Source organism: Arachis duranensis, chromosome 8, assembly GCF_000817695.3.
Source record: "Arachis duranensis cultivar V14167 chromosome 8, aradu.V14167.gnm2.J7QH, whole genome shotgun sequence".
Classification (NCBI taxonomy): Eukaryota; Viridiplantae; Streptophyta; class Magnoliopsida; order Fabales; family Fabaceae; genus Arachis; species Arachis duranensis.
In genome coordinates, this window is record NC_029779.3 from 33,892,444 (window position 1) to 33,911,337 (window position 18,894).

At 35.9% G+C, this 18,894-nt stretch overlaps 2 protein-coding genes and 1 long non-coding RNA gene across 3 annotated transcripts; 2 read left to right on the forward strand and 1 right to left on the reverse strand.

Annotated features, from left to right (window-relative positions):
• The first annotated feature begins 8,496 nt into the window (after nucleotides 1-8,496).
• On the forward strand, nucleotides 8,497-10,620 carry LOC107462267 (multiprotein-bridging factor 1a). The gene is made up of 4 exons (XM_052253355.1): nucleotides 8,497-8,853; nucleotides 8,994-9,167; nucleotides 10,008-10,090; nucleotides 10,195-10,620. Exons 1-4 carry the CDS (start codon nucleotides 8,724-8,726, stop codon nucleotides 10,312-10,314), a joined length of 507 nt encoding a protein of 168 aa, XP_052109315.1. The 5' UTR covers nucleotides 8,497-8,723; the 3' UTR covers nucleotides 10,315-10,620.
• Nucleotides 10,621-12,109: 1,489 nt separating this feature from the next.
• Nucleotides 12,110-15,392, forward strand: LOC107462413 (probable serine/threonine-protein kinase PBL7). Its single transcript, XM_016080990.3, has 6 exons — nucleotides 12,110-12,425; nucleotides 13,109-13,353; nucleotides 13,550-13,685; nucleotides 14,179-14,437; nucleotides 14,548-14,680; nucleotides 14,961-15,392. Exons 1-6 carry the CDS (start codon nucleotides 12,272-12,274, stop codon nucleotides 15,222-15,224), a joined length of 1,191 nt encoding a protein of 396 aa, XP_015936476.1. The 5' UTR covers nucleotides 12,110-12,271; the 3' UTR covers nucleotides 15,225-15,392.
• A 2,448-nt stretch (nucleotides 15,393-17,840) lies between these two features.
• On the reverse strand, nucleotides 17,841-18,888 carry LOC127741138 (uncharacterized). Its single transcript, XR_008002101.1, has 2 exons — nucleotides 18,544-18,888; nucleotides 17,841-18,377 (listed from the first exon to the last, which is right to left on the reverse strand). It is a non-coding gene; the product is annotated as an uncharacterized LOC127741138 (long non-coding RNA).
• Between the last annotated feature and the right edge of the window lie 6 nt (nucleotides 18,889-18,894).

Genomic DNA, 18,894 nt, shown 5'->3' on the forward strand with positions numbered 1-18,894 from the left:
TAGTCAATTAATTCCAATTAGAAGGTGATGATCAAATTCCAGTTTATATGCCACAAGAATCCTAATTATCCAAAAATAAGGGGTTATATGTCACATATCCCGTTAAATACAAACAATTAGAAATTCAGGATAATATGTTTTCAAGCTGTTGTTCAAGTAAAGAGCTTTTCCAAGTTATACAATAACTCAATTAGAACATGGGTCATACTTCTATTCCACTCAAATTCATAAAATAAAGAATGAAAACAATTATTGAAATATAAATCAAAATATAAATTAAATTAGAAAGAGCAAATGAATCAATCCATACAAATAGACAGAGCTCATAACCTTAACAATGGAAGATTAGTTGCTCATGCTTCAGAGAAGAAAATAAGGATTCTGATAAATGTCTAATACGGAATGAGGTAGTATGGAATGAAAATGGAATCCCTTTTTATAACTAATCCTAATTAATTTAAAATCTAATATCTAAAATTAAGATAATATTTTTTCCTATTTTAAAAATCAAAATGAATTTAAATCAAAATTAATTATAATAATCATCAAGTCTTCAATTGATGGATGGGGACCACTTGATTCCTTCACTCTGCAGCCTCTGATATGTGCTTTCTGGGCTGAAAACTGGGTCAAAAGCAGCCCAGAAATCGCCACCAGCGTTTTCTGCACGTGGCGCATGTCACGCGTACGTGTCAGTCATGTGTACGCGTCGATGGTCTTTTTCGCAAGTCACGCGGACGCGTTGATCACGCGCACGCGTCGCTGGGCAAATCACGCGTATGTGTCAGTCATGCGCACGCGTCGCCATGGAAAGCTCTGAATCACGCGCATGCGTTAGTTACGCGTACGGGTCGCTCCTCGCTGCCATCTCCTTTGATTTTTGTGCTGCAGAAACTCCATCAAATCCAGCCGAATGCTACCTAAAATAAATAAAATTGCACAAGACTCAAAGTAGCATCCATATTGACTAAAAGATAATTAAAATTCTTTATTAAACTCAATAAATTAGATGCAAATTCACTAGGAAAAGATAGTAAAGATGCTCATGCATCACTTATCAAGCCAAATACCCCAACATGAAGAGGTACCTAGACGAAGCTCGGAAATAACTATCACAATTCTCGGAAGGAGAGATCCGACACATAACTCAGGAATCAAATTCTTGAGCAGATGCCCTTTCCAAGCTAGACAATACCAAGCTAGGGGACAACAATAGAAGTCTCATCCAGGAAACTCTCCACACCCAACAGTATCAAAGAGAAATGACAACTCAGACATAATGGCTATATCCAATTTGAATTTGGGATGGATGACCCCTATAATCAATTATCTTAAATTTGATATTATCCGTGAAAATAAAAAAGAGGCTCGAAGACTCATAAGGGAAGCACAAAACTATGCATTGGTTCACAACGTCCCATACAAAAGAGGGGTATTAATACTTCTCCTAAAGTGCGTCTCGACCTCTAATACAAATGAGGTCTTAGAGGAAGTGCATAATGGCATATGTGGGAACCACTTGGGAGCCTGATTAGTAGCCAAGAAAGTGATCCGAGATGGCTTCTTTTGGCCGACCTTGCAAAGAGAAGCGGCTGAGTTTGTTAAAAAGTGTCCGCCATGCCAGCAACATGCCAACTTCCATGTTGCACCTCCTGAAGAGCTTATCAGTGTCACCTCACCATGGCCATTTGCAAAATGGGGTCTTGATCTACTCGGACCATTCCCTCAAGCTCCAGGGCATGTGAAATATCCCATAGTATGGATCGACTACTTCGCTAAATGGATTGAAACGGAACCACTAGCAACTATTACTGCCCAGAGATGTCAGAAGTTTCTCTATAAAAATATTGTCACAAGGTTTGGAGTTCTTCACTCCATCACCACGGACAATGGGACCCAATTTACCGACTCAACCTTTAAGAATTTGGTGGCTGATCTCAAGATAAAATATCAATTCACATCGGTGGAACATTCCCAGGCCAATGGACAAGTTGAAGCTGCAAACAAAGTCATATTGGCCGGATTAAAGCGCCGACTACAAGAAGAAAAAGAAGCATGGGCAGACGAGCTCTCTCAAGTCTTATGGGCATATCGGACAACTCTTCACTCTACAACAGGGAGTCACCTTTTTGACTTGCTTACAGAATGGAAGCTATAATTCCTATAGAAGTCAATGAAGAATCACCAAGGGTTATTTTCTACAATGAAGAGATTAATACCCGAGCACAAAAGGAAGAGCTCGACCTCCTCCCAGAAATCCGGGAACAAGCTCGGATCAAAGAAAAAGCACTAAATCAAAGGATGACCCTTAGGTATAATCAAAAGGTGATCAAAAGAAGTTTCACCACAAACGGCCTAATACTGATCCAAAATGACATCGGAACTAAAGTCGGGTGAAAGAAAGCTAGCTGCCAACTAGAAAGGACCCTACAAGATTGTTGAAGTCTTAGGAAAAAGTTATTATAAAGTGTCTAACCTACAAGGAAGGGAACTTTCGAGGTCGTGACACGCGTGTAACCTAAAAAACTACTATAATTAGATAGTGCACCTTGTTTTCCAGTGTACTTTTTTCATGACCTAAAGATTTTTTTTTTCAAGAAGGGTTTTGTTTGAAGGGAGTTTTAACGAGGCACCATAATAAGGGCTAAAGGTAGTCAAAATCTTTAGTAGCAAATTTATGTAAAGGAATTTTTCATTTATCAATGATAACTTCATTTTTTCTCCAAAGTTTCCTATAAAAACACATTAATTTAAGCTTGACAAACTACGAAAATCATTGTCCGACCTAAAATGATTGGCAAGATGAAGCGACAAGGTACAAATTAATGTAAGAAGTTATGTAAATAGTTCGTGATAAATGACCTCAAAACTAAGGCGGAATAAAAACGAAGTGTAAAAGTAACTTAACAAAGTCCGATCACACGAAGTCGGAACTTACAAAAGGAAATTAATATAAACAACAAACTCGCCAACATCATCTTTAAACTTAGCCAAAAAAAATAACATTAAAAGTTGTCGAGGTGTAATCTCCAACTAAATAGTTGTATAGGCTAAGAGCTAACTCAAAAAAAAAAACTGCTTAAAGACCTAAAATCATTATTAAGATGAAGAAAGGGTCTTTAAAAATATTCTAAAATTGTTTGACTACTAGCAAAGTAAAAGTATTCAAAAGCTACCAGCTATTACAAGGAAAGATCTGTCTCGGGAGCAATAATTTGATTTTGAGCTTTCAGGTTGGCAAATATTTCATCCATTCCCTCAGCTACAGACTCCTCAAGTGTTGCATATCTCTCCCGGGCCTTATCCAACCCCTCCTCGAGGTCAATACTCTCCCTAAGGACTCGAGTATATCTCTCATTTGCTTTCTTTTTCAGCCTCTCTACCATGACCAAGGCCGCCTCCGCCTTCTTTGCTTTGGCCCGAGATTTTTTCAAGTCGGATGCCAACCCGTCCCTCTCCTCCTCCAGATCTTTCTTGATCTCCTTCAGCCTCTCCACCTCTGCTCGATTAGCCATCAGAGAGTTGTGAGTGGCACTAAGAGGAGTCTTCTCTAACTCCCTGGCGAAGGCAGTACACACACCTGCCGTACGAATTTCACCTTGGGCCAGGAGTTGAAGGAGGTTCTAGATAGCCACATCGTCCATGCTGATATGTCTATGAGGGAGGATGTTTTTTTCACTCCAATTGAGCCCGGCGAATCCCTTATTGTAGATGCCCCCAGTAATTTTTTATCTTTTGGGAGGTGGTTCAGAGGAAGAAGAAGAACGACGAGCACCAACACTTTTCAGAGGTGAGTCAGGAGGAATTAGCCGAGTTGATGAGATGGGTATAATCTTCTTTTAAGCTCCTGCACCCGAATTCGACTTTTTCGGAGTAGCTCAGGTAAAAGTATCCCTGGTTTTCTCTTGTTGAATACCACGAGCCACGATGTTCTTTCTGGTGGCTCGAAGTGTCTTTATGGCAGCCGACTTAGGAGCCATTTTTTTGCAAAGGCAAGTAAAGACACATCACTCGCAACTAAAATTTACAAGCAAAAAGTAAGAAAGCTATCTAGCTCAGACTGTAGCTAGCCAGGGTCCCCTAAGAATTTTTTGGTGTCCAAGTACAGAGCCCAACCCCAGCACTCTTGAAAAACGCCTACTACACTCTTCTCGAGATCATCTAAATCATCTATATTATACTTGGCTATTACCAATTTCTCTACCCAATATAATGGAAAACTGGGTTCATCAAGAAAGAAAGGTCGGGTATCTTCCATGGCTCAATTTTTGAAAAAGTAATTTTTCAAATCATGAAAGTGTTTGTCAAAAATAGAGAAAATCTTTCTACCTTGCACGGCACGAAAGGAAAGCCAAGCTAGCTTTTCTGAACCAAAGGGCTTGGCTAGAACAAATAGGTAAAAGAAAACTTTGAGAGAAGGTTGGGTGTCAAACTCCTGACAAAGGAGTTGGTTTATTTTCAGAAAGGCCCACAAATTAGGGAGAAGTTGGGAAGGAGCGACATTGCAAGTCTACAGTACATTGACTTCAAAGTCGGAAAAGGAAAGCCTAATGCCTAGCTTCGTGAAAAACAATCATAAGCATAAAAGAAGGGGCGTTCCGAGCTATCTAAAGGGGGAAAACACACCCTCTCTTCGGGGTCAGCCACTATTATCTCATAGTTTCAGTCATCTTCCCATTTTTCACACATCCTATAGTGCCTACGAAAGGTCTCGACATATTCCTTATCAATTACGGGGACAGGAGTAAGGACAGAAGTATCTACTCAAGTTAAAAGAGAAGAGGGGACCTTTGTTGACATGTTGAGAATAACATATCGAGACATAAAATTATACCTACAAATGCAACAAAGAAATTATCACTAAAGAACTCGGACACCAAGAAAAAGAAGTCAGATTTTTAACAAACAGAATACAAAAAACGATTTCAAAAGATTTTTTCAAATAAATTCAAAGAATAGAAATGGCGTCACTCCTGAACTAGCAACAACAATACCATTTGGGGACAACACGATTATAGTCCACAACAACAACCAGCAACGGTTTTTCAAGACACAGCCAAAGTCTATAGCAATAATCCTAGACAATAAATAGTTTCAAAAGTATTCTCAACAATAAACGAGCAGTAATGGTTAAAACAAAAGCAAAAGTCTCCGTCAAGCAAAAGTCTTCGCCAAAACTTTTCAAAAACACTAACTCAAAGTATCATCCAAAACAAGCAAATGCAAGTACTTAGAGCAATCGAAAGACAAAATAACAAAAAAGTACCGACTTTGATGAATATGCGAAAAGGGAAGTGCATTTCAAGCAGCAAGAAAATTCAAACGTTCCTCTTCAAAGCGCCAAAAAATTTTTCAAAGGAATTAGGATGGAGAAATCTTGAAACCAAAAAATGGTTACAAAGCAAGAACAAAGGAGTATTTGAAGAAAGGAATGACAAAATGAAAAGTGTTTCAGAAATGAAAAAGAGGAAAGAATGAAGAGAAGATGATTGTATAAGAGAGAAGGGAAAATGGGACATTTTACTCCTCTCTTTAAAGCCCGCAGATTCTCAGAAAAATGCCGCGTAATGTTCGCCCTAATATTAAAGAGGCAACGTTTAAAATTTTGAAACACGTCGAGTACCCGACTTCTTGAAGGCGGCGTACCCAACAATGGAGACTGAAGCCATAAATGCTTGAGCCCGACCTCATGAAAGCTCGGACTCAAGCAGGGGCACTGTTTATATCCTGACCCAAAACATAAAGCTAGACCCATTAAGCATAAAGACCCACAAAGGGTCTCCTCTTACTCGACCTCCTAAGAGGTCGGACACAACAAGAAGGTCCAATTTCACTTATCCAAATAAGTAACTGTCTCCACGAAAATCTACTACTATCTCTATCTCTTCTAAAAGATAGATTCTAACAAACTCTCAAGATAAAGAGAACGATTATCCACCAACAAAGGTGGAACTACTCCAAAAGGTGGTTATTAACTCTACTATAAATACACGGACACCCCTCAAGTATATTCACATTCTAATATACTAAAAACCTGCTCAAAGTCCTTACTAACTTAAGTATCAAAATCTTTTGCAGGTACCACCCCTACCTCCTCACAAAGAACTCGAACGACAGTATCTCAACATAAAGAATAAATTGGACGTTGTCCCACAAAGAATCTAAACTTCACATTCGGCCTAAAACCCTCGAAACAGATGGTGTGATTTGAATTTTTCATAGTTGTAAGCATCTTTTTAATTTCTAATTTATCTATAAAACCTAAATCAACACTTTTGTATTAGAAGTTTAGAACTAGAATGATGGTCGTCATCAATAAAAAATTGTAATATTAAAAGTTTAAATATTTTAAAATAAAAAATTAATATAATAATCAAGTGAAAAATTAATTATTATCTATGAAATAGTAGATGATGATGTATTTGTATGTGAAATATAGGGTAAAACGCGCTATTAAATCAAATCCAACTCAATATTATACCGTTTATCTAAACAAAAAAACGTTACATGAATCTCTCCAATCACTTCTTTATTAAATCGAATGAGCCAGACTCAATTTAGCTATTCTCTATGTAAATCGAAACACATTGGTTCGATTTATGCATGCATGCATCTTATCCTACTAAATCTAATAAACCCATTTCGATTTAGTCATGCACGCGAGCACACAATAATTTAAAACAACTGTTTCGATTTACTCCCAGTGTGCTGCCCATAGTAATTTGACTATGGTTGTTTTGAATTACACACGATTTTCTGCCCATGGTAATTTGAATAAGTCTAATTAGATTTACTAAGAGGATCCTTATAAATAAAATTCGAATTAAGCTCATTCGAATCACAAATCCAAAATCCTGCCCCACTAAATCTCAGAAAAACCTCAACCCAAACACTCCAACATTTGAAAAATCACCTGATTGATAACTCAAATCGTCTTTATCGTTTGGATGGAGTTGCCCATATTGCTGGTGTCATCAATGAAGAAGTTAGTGCATACATTTTTTTTTCAAAAATAGTATTAAATATTTTACTTTAATATTTTTTTGTCTCTTTTAACGCTAATCATTATTACAATTGTTAAACTAGATAGAGTTGTTAGATTAGTGTCTTAATAATCTCTAGAGGTTTGACCGAGCAAGTTCGAATTTGGATAGCGTTTACAAATAAGTAGAAGAATATGAGTAGTGAAAATGTGTAGTGAAACTTAGTTAGAGTAAGAGTAGTCAATGAAATCGATGTTGTGATTTGGGTTGTTAATAAAAACATTTTATTAGTATTAAACTTATTTATTAAGCCCAGTTGGATGAATATATGATTTTATTTTTTGCTTATACCCGTAACATTATTTGGTTGCGTTTATAGCATTATTTGGATTAAGAGATGCATTAGTCGATATTGTTATGTAAATATATTTTAATGTGGTCGTAAGAGACAATTTGTTATGTTGTTTAATATCGGTAGCATGAGACGACAGTGGGGTTTGACCCTGTACGAGATTATCGTTCCGTACTTGCAAATGGTCGGTTTATACCATCTTGCGAAACTGAATGAAACTTTGTTTAGATTGGATGAGCCATTGGTGAGTGCATTCGTGGAAAGATGGCGTTTGGAGAGGCACACGTTTCATATGCCATTTAGAAAGTGCACGATTACACTGCAGGACGTGGCGTACTTCCAAATCTTCGTCACTCCCTATGACGAACGAATCATACTTCACGTCATCTCGCAAAACTGAAATCAAAATTTTATAGACTAACTTCTCAACCCGTTTCACGCCTTGCAACCTCAGTTTTTAGATTATAGAATTCAGGAATTTAGTGAAACTCGTTGAAGGGTTTAGAAAAACGCTAAAGGGATCCTTATCAGTAAACTAAATTTCAGAATGTATTTTTTTTTAATCGACTATCTATAGTGCACAAATACTAGAAAATTATTCTCATTAGTCATTATGTTTTACTCTCATACAGAATTCATGTTCATATCATATTTATATAGATTGGTCTCACAGTAAATCGAATTTGCCTAGTTCGATTTATGTATGCATAGTAAATCTAATCAGTGTGTTTTGAATTATATAAGGACAATATCAGGGCTAAACGAAACGGCTTGTTTCGAATTTTTAGGTATGGCTAAATCGAATCGAGTTGATTAGATTTAGTAGAATATGATGCATGTATACATAAATCATAAAGAATAGCTAAATTGAGTCTGTACATAGAGATTATAGAAGTGATTAGAGAGATCCATATAACATTTTTTTTATTTGGGTAAATTGTGTAATATTAAATTGAATTTGGTTTAATTATGTATTTTACCCCGAAATATATTTTAAAGACGACATTTATTTTATATTCGTTTGTTATATATATTTTAATAAAACATAAAAAAACATTTTTAAAATATATTACTATCAACTATAAATTATTATTGAATTTGTAACTCCCACTAATATAAACTTTACCGTGATTAATGCCTCATTTTATAATTTTACGATGATGTTTATCTTAAATTCTTAATTTAGAGGAGGTTGATCCCGAAAGAGGCGTGTTCCTCAAGCTGGTTTATCCACCTGTGACAGTGACAGCGAACGAACACCGCCATTTGATACGTTTCGGAACGAATAGCGTCGCAAAACCTATTACCCCTAACAAACAAGAAAGAGGAGAAAGAAACCTTTCATCTGAGAGAGAGACAGTGAGAGTCGTTAATCTCCGAGAACCAACATGTCGGGAGTGGGACCTATCTCGCAGGACTGGGAGCCGGTGGTACTAAACCCTAGGATTGCTCCTATTATTATTATTATTATTATTATTTGCAAACTCGTTCCTGATAATCAATTTCTATTTTATCTCTGTTGATTCTATCTTTAACTGATGTTCTTATGTGCTTAAACACCTTGTTTGTTTTGAAGAAATGAAGCCCTTTTTTTTAAGATTTTGGATATCTTCCTTTTTTGTTGTGTTAATTTTCTGATGATGGGGTCGAGTAATTAGTTTTTCGTTTTTTAAGCTCGAGTTTGTTTGAAGATATTTTAGCTGGTTTGGGAGTGATGATTGTTGAGTTATTGTTGTTGTTTTATGCAGATAATGCTGGGACAAACAAAGCTGCATCTAGTAGCACGTCATTGAACACCAAGAGGCTTGATGATGATACAGAGAATCTTGCTCGTCAGTTTTTTGAAACTTTATACTCTACCAGTTCACTTGTATTATATTTTTCTAGCATTGACGCAATGTTGTTGCACCTGATTTTCGGTTTATTTTCCCCTGCAATGATTGCTTTTAGTAGTTTCCAGCTGCAGGTTTTTTTCCCCCCCTGGAACATGTTCTTCTTGGTAATTTATGCATTAATATATGAGACTCATGTGATCAGCTTATGGTTTTGCTGTTTCTCCGAATAGTTTGTTTATGCAAGTCTTATCTGCATATATGCACATTTTATGGAATGCATATACATCACCAAACGTTTCTCCTGATATTTATCAGCTTGAGTTTTTATAGTTGTAATTTTTATTTATTTGGTTTGATTCATATCTCAAATCTAAAGTCTAACAATGCTTATTTAGATGGATATGTGAATTCAATCATGCAATTGTACTTAGTGTAGTTCATTGTACACTCAAAATGATTGGTGGACATGATGAGAGGTCAATACTCAATACTCATAACTAGTCATCAGGCCATACTTTATCATACCAATAATTCATCCAAACAGATTCTGATGGTATAAAGATGCACATTGTCTACATTCTGTTTCTTCTATTCTGGTGGTGTCCATGTTTCAATTGTTCTTAAGGCTCATCTAGTTTAATGTTCATGAAGATAGAAGATAGTTAATTATGATCAGTGTTAGTACCCCCTGTAACATCAGTTCATTGTAGTTGATGGATGCATTTCTCTGTTTTGATCCCTTCAAGATGAAACCTTCTTGGATACACATACACACACATTATTGGCATCTCTTCCTGCCAATTTGCTTATGTCGTGAAATTCGACTTTCGTGTGTAGATGAACGTGTGCCGACTGAACTCAAGAAGGCTCTCATGCAAGCAAGGATGGACAAGAAACTCACTCAAGCACAGCTTGCTCAGGTACCATACTCTCCTTTTGCTCTTTCACCAAATATGTTGTTCATCCATTCATGTTGATAATGTATACTTTGATACCATTGATGAAGATTCTGTTTCACTGGCAGATTATCAATGAGAAGCCTCAAGTGATCCAGGAGTACGAGTCAGGAAAAGCAATTCCAAACCAGCAGATAATTGGCAAGTTGGAGAGGGCCCTTGGTGCCAAACTGCGAGGCAAGAAATAAGCAAAGCAAATCCAAGTACACTAACGTTTGTGTATGTAATTAGCTACTGTGTTTTCACTTCGCGAAGGGTGGCTGTTAAGGTGTGTTTTGCATGCTGATTTGTGTGTGTATATATGCAAAGAGATGACATGTGTGGCGACCCCGAGAGGCTTTACCATTTTCCAGATTGAATATATCATATTAAATAAAGTCATGCTCTCGTTATAGTTGGATATAAGATAGGATATGGCTTTTGTTCACAAGAACGATTATGTTCTCTGTTTCGACTTGCCCCTGCTATTTATTTAGCTTCATATGTTGGCAAAATTCTTTCTTTCTAGTTTACATTGTTAGCTAGTTAAAGTCATTGATGGGTTATATTGATGCCTTTTCTTTACAAATGTGGATGTTTATTTTTTATTACAAGTTATGATAATCTTGAACTCATTAATTAACTCGACCACTATCAATTTCCAAAGAAATTAAACTGGCTGACCTAAAAGTATTTTTATGTTGCATATGTATCAATGGTGAATGTGAAGGAAGTAGTAGGGTTTTCCTTTGCCGGCCGCATTACTTCATTTCTTCCCTCAACTGCCATCTAATCTCTTAACCAATTATAGCCACCTAATTAGTGGTCCTATTTCTGCATGCAAATCATTAAGAAGGATAAATTGAAGGAAAAAGGTGCAAAGAATAATACATGTTCTTTTAAGAAAAGTTTATCCCACAAAATAAGGTTTTAATGAGGGGTCACCGATCATGTTGGGAATAATGATGAGAGGGAGACTGAACACAAAGCAATGGACAGATGTTTGTCCTATTTGGAGCCAATAATATATTAATATTTATTGCACTGCTCTCTGTAATCTGCGTCCAATCAAGCCTGACAAACGTGCGGGCCTCAATGTTTTTTTTGCATCCCAGGCCCCTCACCTTTTTCTATTTTCATGGTTCAAAAATCATAATATGTGTTACTATTACAGATGATTCTTCGTAAAAACTTAAAATAGAAAAACACACGAGCTAAAATTTTCTTAGCTAAAAAACATACTATACCAATCAAACCTCTTGACAAAATTTTGTTTTATTTTATAAAAGACGACCAAGGAAAGGTTAAAAACAAGGCAGTCTCCTAAAATTCATAAAAAAGTTTTACATTTGAATTATTTTAATTTCAACATATAATTCTTGAATGAAAAAGGCAACTCTTAAAAATTATAAAAACTTAACAGATTTTGTCATAATTAAAATATCATGAATACCCTGGCTATAATTTTTCTAAGACTTAGTTTGGTAAAATTTTTAATTTTACAAAAATAATTTATAAAAATTAGCTTTTAAAAATTAATTTTTTAAAAATTATAGTATCTGTGTTTTGGTAATTAAATTAAAAATAATTTTTAATAAATATAAACAATAACAATTATATTTGATAAAATAATTTTTAAAATTTAAAAATATTATAATAAACATTAATATAAGAATTAAATAAAATATTAATTAATGTAATATCTTTAACTTTTAAAAACAATAAATATAAATATATAAATTTTTTATTTATTAAACACAAAAGAAAGTATTTATGCTTTTAAAAAGTAGAAACATTTCCTTCAAAAATTTTACTAGGCCTAAGATAAGTCGCCAAAAAACAATCTTTCCAAAATAGGGGTCTATTCTAACTTGAAAACAGAAATAGTACGTAAGATTTTAAATTTCAATAGATATTGGTACTAAAGTGCAAAGGAAAATTAATTCACAGTACTACACTACTTCGGTACTTCCAGTCTACGCGCCACAAAACAAAAAAGGTTGAGAGAGAAAGAATGAGTGAGTGAGGGAACTGATCAGTGTCTTCGAACTTCGAAGCTGTAAATTTTTTATTTTTTTTCCTCCTCTTCTGCTTCTTCTTCTTCTTCTTCTTCTGGATTCTAGCATTATGCTTTAGCCTTCCTTTTTCATTGAAAGTAAAAGGAAAATGGATGATGATGATGGGTACAGACGGAAGGCGAAGATCGCAGTGGTGGCTATGGTGGTTCTGGCTTCTATAGCAGTCTTTGCTCTCTTTGTTGCATTTGCTTACTACTGCTACATTCGCCGCAAGGTCTCCATGCGCCGCCAGGCCCAAAAAGGTTCCTTTTTTTTTTTCAAAACTAAAAATGTCATTTTGATGTTCATGCCCGCATGATTGCTTGTTTTTTATTGCTGAGAAAATGTAAGAAAGTGGAGAGCGGAAGTTCCATTTTTACCCTCGGGAAGAGAGTGTGGCTGAAAAGCTACAGACACTGGCGCCATTTATGTGGGACTAGAGTCTTTTTTTGTTGTTCCTTTTTCTTATTGTTTTCCATGAAGCCCTTTTATGTATTCTGCATTTTTCCCCTCTTGGATTTGGTAGTTGTGAAAATATTAGCGAAAAAATATAGTACTTGGTCCAGAAAAAATAGTAAAAATATATTTTTTACCACCAAAAATTGTAAATTTTTTACTTCTTTCAGTTTGGGTTTTTCTTTTTAGATTTTAACATAATTCGGGTCATTCATCATAAAACTATGAAAAGAAAAAATGTGAAATTTGAACTTGCTGAGGAAATACAAAGACAGTAGAACTATATCAGTTAGGAAAAAAATGGAAATGAAAAAAATTTGATGAACAGAACTGTGTTTCCTATGCACTGTGTTTCAATGAATGATGAATGATGATTACATATCACTCCATGTCTCAATAAATTTAACTTTCTTTCAATTTTTCTTCTCTTACCTTACACGAGCAAAATGATGGCCCGCTTAATGATAGATTGTGCTTGGTTCTTAATCAGCTGAAGATGCTAACCTTTATGAGAAAAGTGACTTTGCAAATTTGCAAGTTGTTGCTGAGAAGGGACTTAAGGTATTCACATTCAAGCAGCTACATTCTGCAACAGGTGGCTTTAGCAAGTCCAATGTGATTGGCCATGGTGGTTTTGGCCTTGTTTACCGCGGAGTGCTTAGTGATGGCAGGAAAGCCGCCATTAAATTCATGGATCAGGCTGGAAAGCAGGGGGAAGAAGAATTTAAAGTAGAGGTTCGTTCCGTCTTTGAAAATTATCATTATGGTCCTGTCACTTTTCATAAGTCCATACTTGGTTTCACTTGTAATCAAAACTGCCATATTTGTAAATTATGGATCATCATCTTTTTGGAAATTAATTAGATAGCACTCAATGTCTTGGATTCCTTTTGGACATGAATTAATTCTGTCGATTGCATTCTCTCTTTAGGTGGAGTTGCTTAGCCGGTTGCATTCTCCATATTTGCTGGCATTGCTCGGCTACTGCTCTGATAATAATCATAAACTTCTGGTATATGAGTTCATGGCGAATGGTGGTCTGCAGGAACATCTTTATCCTGTCAGCAGTAAGTAACGAAATAAATGTTGATTTTCTTTGCCAGCACTAAGTAGTTTACTTATATCTACTTCAAATTTAAGGTTGTTGGATTGCAACATTTAGGATCCGAGTTAAATTGATGTAATTTATTGATCGAAATCAGTCCAACTAGCAAGGGCCCTGATTCCATGATTACATTGATAATGTTATAAACGGATTCCTTAAAGTGATATCTCTATTCTGATCTGTTCAATTTTTACTTAATAAAATTCATTTTTGTCCCTTTCTTTTCTGAAACTTCTATCTTCCCCCTTCTTAGAATGTACTTTCTTCCCTTAAAAAAAGTTTATCAAGATTAATTGATTCCCCCTAGATCCTGTTTTATGCATATTACACAATCTGGCCAGTGAAAATTATCAAGCGACGAGTGTTAGCTCAATTCTTTCCACCTTAAGCTGCTGTAATTATTCAATTTGTTTCTTCCTTGAAATAGAACAATCATTGATTTTGATTTCTTGTAGATTCTAATGTTATGCCTGTGCAATTGGATTGGGAAACTCGATTAAGCATAGCACTTGAAGCTGCTAAGGGCTTGGAATATCTTCATGAACATGTCAGTCCCCCAGTGATTCACAGAGATTTCAAGAGCAGCAATATCCTCTTGGACAAAAAATTCCATGCAAAAGTTTCTGATTTTGGATTGGCCAAGCTTGGACCTGATAGAGCCGGTGGACATGTTTCAACTCGTGTTTTAGGCACCCAAGGATATGTTGCTCCTGAGTAGGGATCAAAACTTCTAATTTGCTACTGAATTGTTCTTTTTTATCATGTTAGTTTAATCTACATATTTAATCTATTATTACATGTTTATGGAATATTTGGTTTTGCAGATATGCACTAACAGGGCATTTAACAACAAAATCAGATGTGTACAGTTATGGTGTTGTACTTTTGGAGCTGCTTACTGGCCGCGTGCCTGTCGATATGAAGAGACCTCCAGGAGAAGGCGTTCTTGTTTCTTGGGTATGATTATTAGTTCCTTTTTGCTTATCCATCAAGTTTTCTTGATTTTGTAGCATTAACTAAAATTTGTTCCATGGATTGGTTCTCCAGTATATCATAGTATGTCACTTTGAAAATTTTGTACCTTCATAACTCAACTAATCTGGATACACTCAGAACAATTAGTTAATGAATTAACTAAATTTTCGAAGTGGCCAATATTAGGGAGCGGAGGGAGTAGTACTCTAGTGAGCTTTTATATTTCAGTACTAACAAACATGCATGTTCAATTTGCCTTTAGGCTTTACCCCTTTTAACCGATAGAGAAAAGGTTGTGAAGATTATGGATCCTGCATTGGAAGGACAGTACTCAATGAAAGAAGTGATCCAGGTAGCAGCAATTGCTGCAATGTGTGTGCAACCGGAAGCAGATTACCGGCCGCTGATGGCGGATGTGGTGCAGTCATTGGTTCCTCTGGTTAAGACTCAGAGGTCCACCTCAAGGGTAGGTACGTGCTCTAGTTTCCATTCTCCTAAGTTGTCCCCTGGCTCAATATCCAGTTAATGCAAATATGTAATGTAATGTAACCAAAATTTTAGATGAAGTTATTATAACTACATGCTTAACAAGCCTAGATAGATTTGTGTATGCATGGTATTGTGTAACTTTGTATTAACCTAAGGATAACTTTTGAAGAAAGAAAGAATGTGGCTCTAATGTTTAATTTAATGGTTAAAGCTGAAAGAGTTGACATATGGTTAAATTTTTACAGATTTGATTAAACGTATTCTTTTGTGTATTTAACCTCAGTATCTCACTGCTATTAAACTTCCAGTTCTATGTATTGTAATCTATTGATTTTCAGTTTTCAATGATAGGCAATGTTAAATTATTAACTGAGAAACCTTGACACGCGATTTGAATAATATTGAAAAATTAATATCCTCTAAATGAAGAAAGGGAGGAATTATCTAGTTTTAGATTTAACCATAAACAATGGGTACTATTTTTTAAAAGAAAATGTTCAGGGAATCAATTTTTAGATTTTTTAACCCTCGGTCTTTGGGTGTTTAGAATTTAGGGTTTAGGATTTAGAGTGATGGACGGCAGCGGTCGCTGGAGGGTGACGGTCGGCAACGGATGGCCGGTGGCAAAAGGTGAACTTGTATTAAGAACGGTGTTGAGAGAAAGGAGAAAGATAAGATAGGAAATTGTGAATATAAAATAACAGTAATTTTGTATTATTCTAGTGAGATTATTTTTTACCACTTGTAACAGAGCCTTCAACTTCAAATCCCCAAATGCATTGGAATTTAGTACCTAATCATCTCAATATGTTTTCTATTTTTCTAGAAAATTAAATCACTCATTGATCATTATAAGATGTTCTTGAAAGTTCTGAAAAAAAAAAAATTGAAGTTCCAATCAATCTGTGCGTATTCTATTTTAATTTTAGTTTATCATCACAATGCTGACTCAATTCAATATGATTCAATATATCTTAAGCTAGAAGTACCTTCATGACTAGTTCCTCTTCGAAGAAAAGATTCAAGAACAGCAAGCCATATTGCAGCCATTACACCATTACATGACATTTCCAGTTTCCACTCTCAAAATCATAGTTGTTAAAATCAGATCGGATTATCAACTGAAAAACCAGTCAAATTCTAAATCAGTTCAATTCAGTATTCTGACCACCAATAACAAAATCTTGTCCCATAGTCTTATTAGGTGAGGTTGGCTATATGGATCAAATGACGCCATTGAGTTCTATTATGTATCATGTTTACAGAGAGACTATTTATACTTTATATGTAGATCTTGTTTGACCACCTCATGGATGGTCTTCCTAGGTCTTTCTCTACCTTTTATCTCTTATCCATCTTCCATCTCATCTAATCCTTGGGTGCTCTGTCGGTCTTCTTCTCACATATCCAAACCACTTGAGACGCGATTCTACTATCTTTTTCACAATAGGTACTACTCCAACTCTCTCTCTCTTATATCTTCGTTCTTTATTCTATCCAATCGCGTATGACCACTCATTTATCTCAACATCTTCATCTCTATCATACTTAACTTATATTCGTGCTCCCCGTTGGCCGCCCAACACTGTACCATAAAACATAACCGGTCTGATAGTAGTGCGATAAAATTTACCTTTAAGTTTTAAAGACACTTTTTTGTCACATATAAAACTAGAGGCACTCTTGTTGTTTTGACCAACCTGCTTTGATCCTATGATTTACATCTTGTTCAATCTCTCCATTATCCTGTATGATGATGCACCCAAGATACTTAAATCTTTTAACTTTTCAGAGGATGTTTTTTGCAATCTTCACCTCTGTATTAGGTTTTTCCCTTCGGCGGCCGAATTTACATTCCATATATTCCGTCTTGTTACGACTTATGTGCAGACCATACTTTCTAGAGTTTCTCTCCATAAATTTAACTTTTTACTTAGGTATTTCCTTGACTCTCCCATAAGGACGATATCATCGGCGAAAAGCATGCACCATGGCACAGATTCTTGGATATGTTCTGTGAGTACTTCCAAGACTAATGTGAAAAGGTATGGACTTAAAGGATAATTTCTGGTGTAATCCTATACCAATAGAAAATTTCTTTGTCACACCACCTTGAGTCTTTACACTAGTTGTAGTCACGTCATATATGTCTTTAATTGTACAAATATATGCAATTCTTACTCTATTTCTTTCCAAAATCTTCCATAAAATCTCCATTGACACCCTATCGTACGCTTTTTTCAAATCAATAAACACCATATATAGATTCTTTTATTACTACAATACCTTTCCACTATCCTTCTTAACAAATATGTAACTTCAATGATGAATCTGTCTAACATAAAACCAAATTAGTTCTAAATCAATTTAATTCAGTATTCTAACCGTTTAAAAAAAAATCAGTCAAAACCGATCAGAACACAAGTCAACAATTAATAGAAAAACTCCTCCTCTAGGGATGGCAACGGGTCCCCATGGGGGCGGGGACATGCCCCCCGCTCCCACTCCGCGGATTTTTACAAAAATAAAAAATTAACATTTGAAGAAAATTTCACTACCAAAACCAATTTAGTTAATTGAATAATAGGCAGATCCTTCTTATCTTGTATGAGAATTTGCTTTACTTCATTGATAACTTCAGATGAGCACACACTTAAAATTGAAAGAGTATGCATATCAAATAAAACTTATGATAAAATTTGTTACATGAAAAACCAAACAACAAAATAACATATAGATTCAAATTAAATTAACTTACACTGAAGAAAAAAATGTCACTTTTAAATAAAATCTTCAAAACCATAAGACATGTTCAATCATCATCAACAGCAAAAACCTGCATTCCTTTAGAAATTAATTATCTATTTCATCAATCACTGCCATTTTTTCCAAAAGGGGGTGTAAACTTGAACCTATTAGCTAGAACAGAGTCTATGAATTTTACAATGACCTAGAAACTAATGAAAATTTTTTTAAGGAAGAAGATCATTGACACAGAGAAATAGAATAGAAGAATCAAATCGGAAGAAGGTGAACCTTGATGCTCACTGCTGCGATGGCGACGCTCACTGCTGCGACGGAGAAGGGGACGCTCTCGTGAAGACGGCGACACTCCCGTGAAGATGGCGACAATGTTCTCCTCGGCCGTGGCGTCTTAGGCGCGCGATGAACCAACGATTGCTGCAGTGACCTTGAGGGTAATACATCACAGAAATCACAATAATCACAAAAAAATCAGGAGAAATTACAGATTCACAGAAATCACAGTAATCACCAGAATCATAGAAAATCAGAAGAAATTATAACAATCACAAAATAATTGAAAGATGGAAGAGAGCTGAGGGTTACTAGCTTACTGCGAAGGTTGTTGCGAGGATGATGGCGACACTCACTACTGCGACGAAAACCGCAATGACGATGCACACAGCTCACTATTATAGGGAACACGGCGACGGCGACGGTGACGCTCATTTTTCAGACAAAGACGCGACGCTCTCGTGAAGGCAGCGACGAGGTTCTTCTCGAGCAGGTAATCTCAGGCGCGTGACAAGCCAGCGAGTGCTGCAGCGACCTTGAGAGTGAGACGAGGAAGCGATGAGTAGGGTTTGGGGAGCGGCGGAGTGGCGGACGGTGGTGAGAGGAGAGGCGGAGTAGAGAGACGAGAGGGAAGAAAAGAGGGAAGGACCAAAGAAGAAATCACAAATCAG

Excerpts from the sequence above, each read along its gene's own strand:
- LOC107462267 (XM_052253355.1), top strand. The coding sequence starts at position 8,724 with ATGTCGGGAGTGGGACCTATCTCGCAGGACTGGGAGCCGGTGGTACTA. Across the intron at positions 8,854-8,993 it reads TCAATTTCTATTTTATCTCT|TTTTTCGTTTTTTAAGCTCG; the intron begins GTTGATTCTATC and ends TCGAGTAATTAG. Across the intron at positions 9,168-10,007 it reads TGATACAGAGAATCTTGCTC|ATGAACGTGTGCCGACTGAA; the intron begins GTCAGTTTTTTG and ends TTTCGTGTGTAG.
- LOC107462413 (XM_016080990.3), top strand. The coding sequence starts at position 12,272 with ATGGATGATGATGATGGGTACAGACGGAAGGCGAAGATCGCAGTGGTG. Across the intron at positions 13,686-14,178 it reads ACATCTTTATCCTGTCAGCA|ATTCTAATGTTATGCCTGTG; the intron begins GTAAGTAACGAA and ends GATTTCTTGTAG. Across the intron at positions 14,681-14,960 it reads AAGGCGTTCTTGTTTCTTGG|GCTTTACCCCTTTTAACCGA; the intron begins GTATGATTATTA and ends ATTTGCCTTTAG.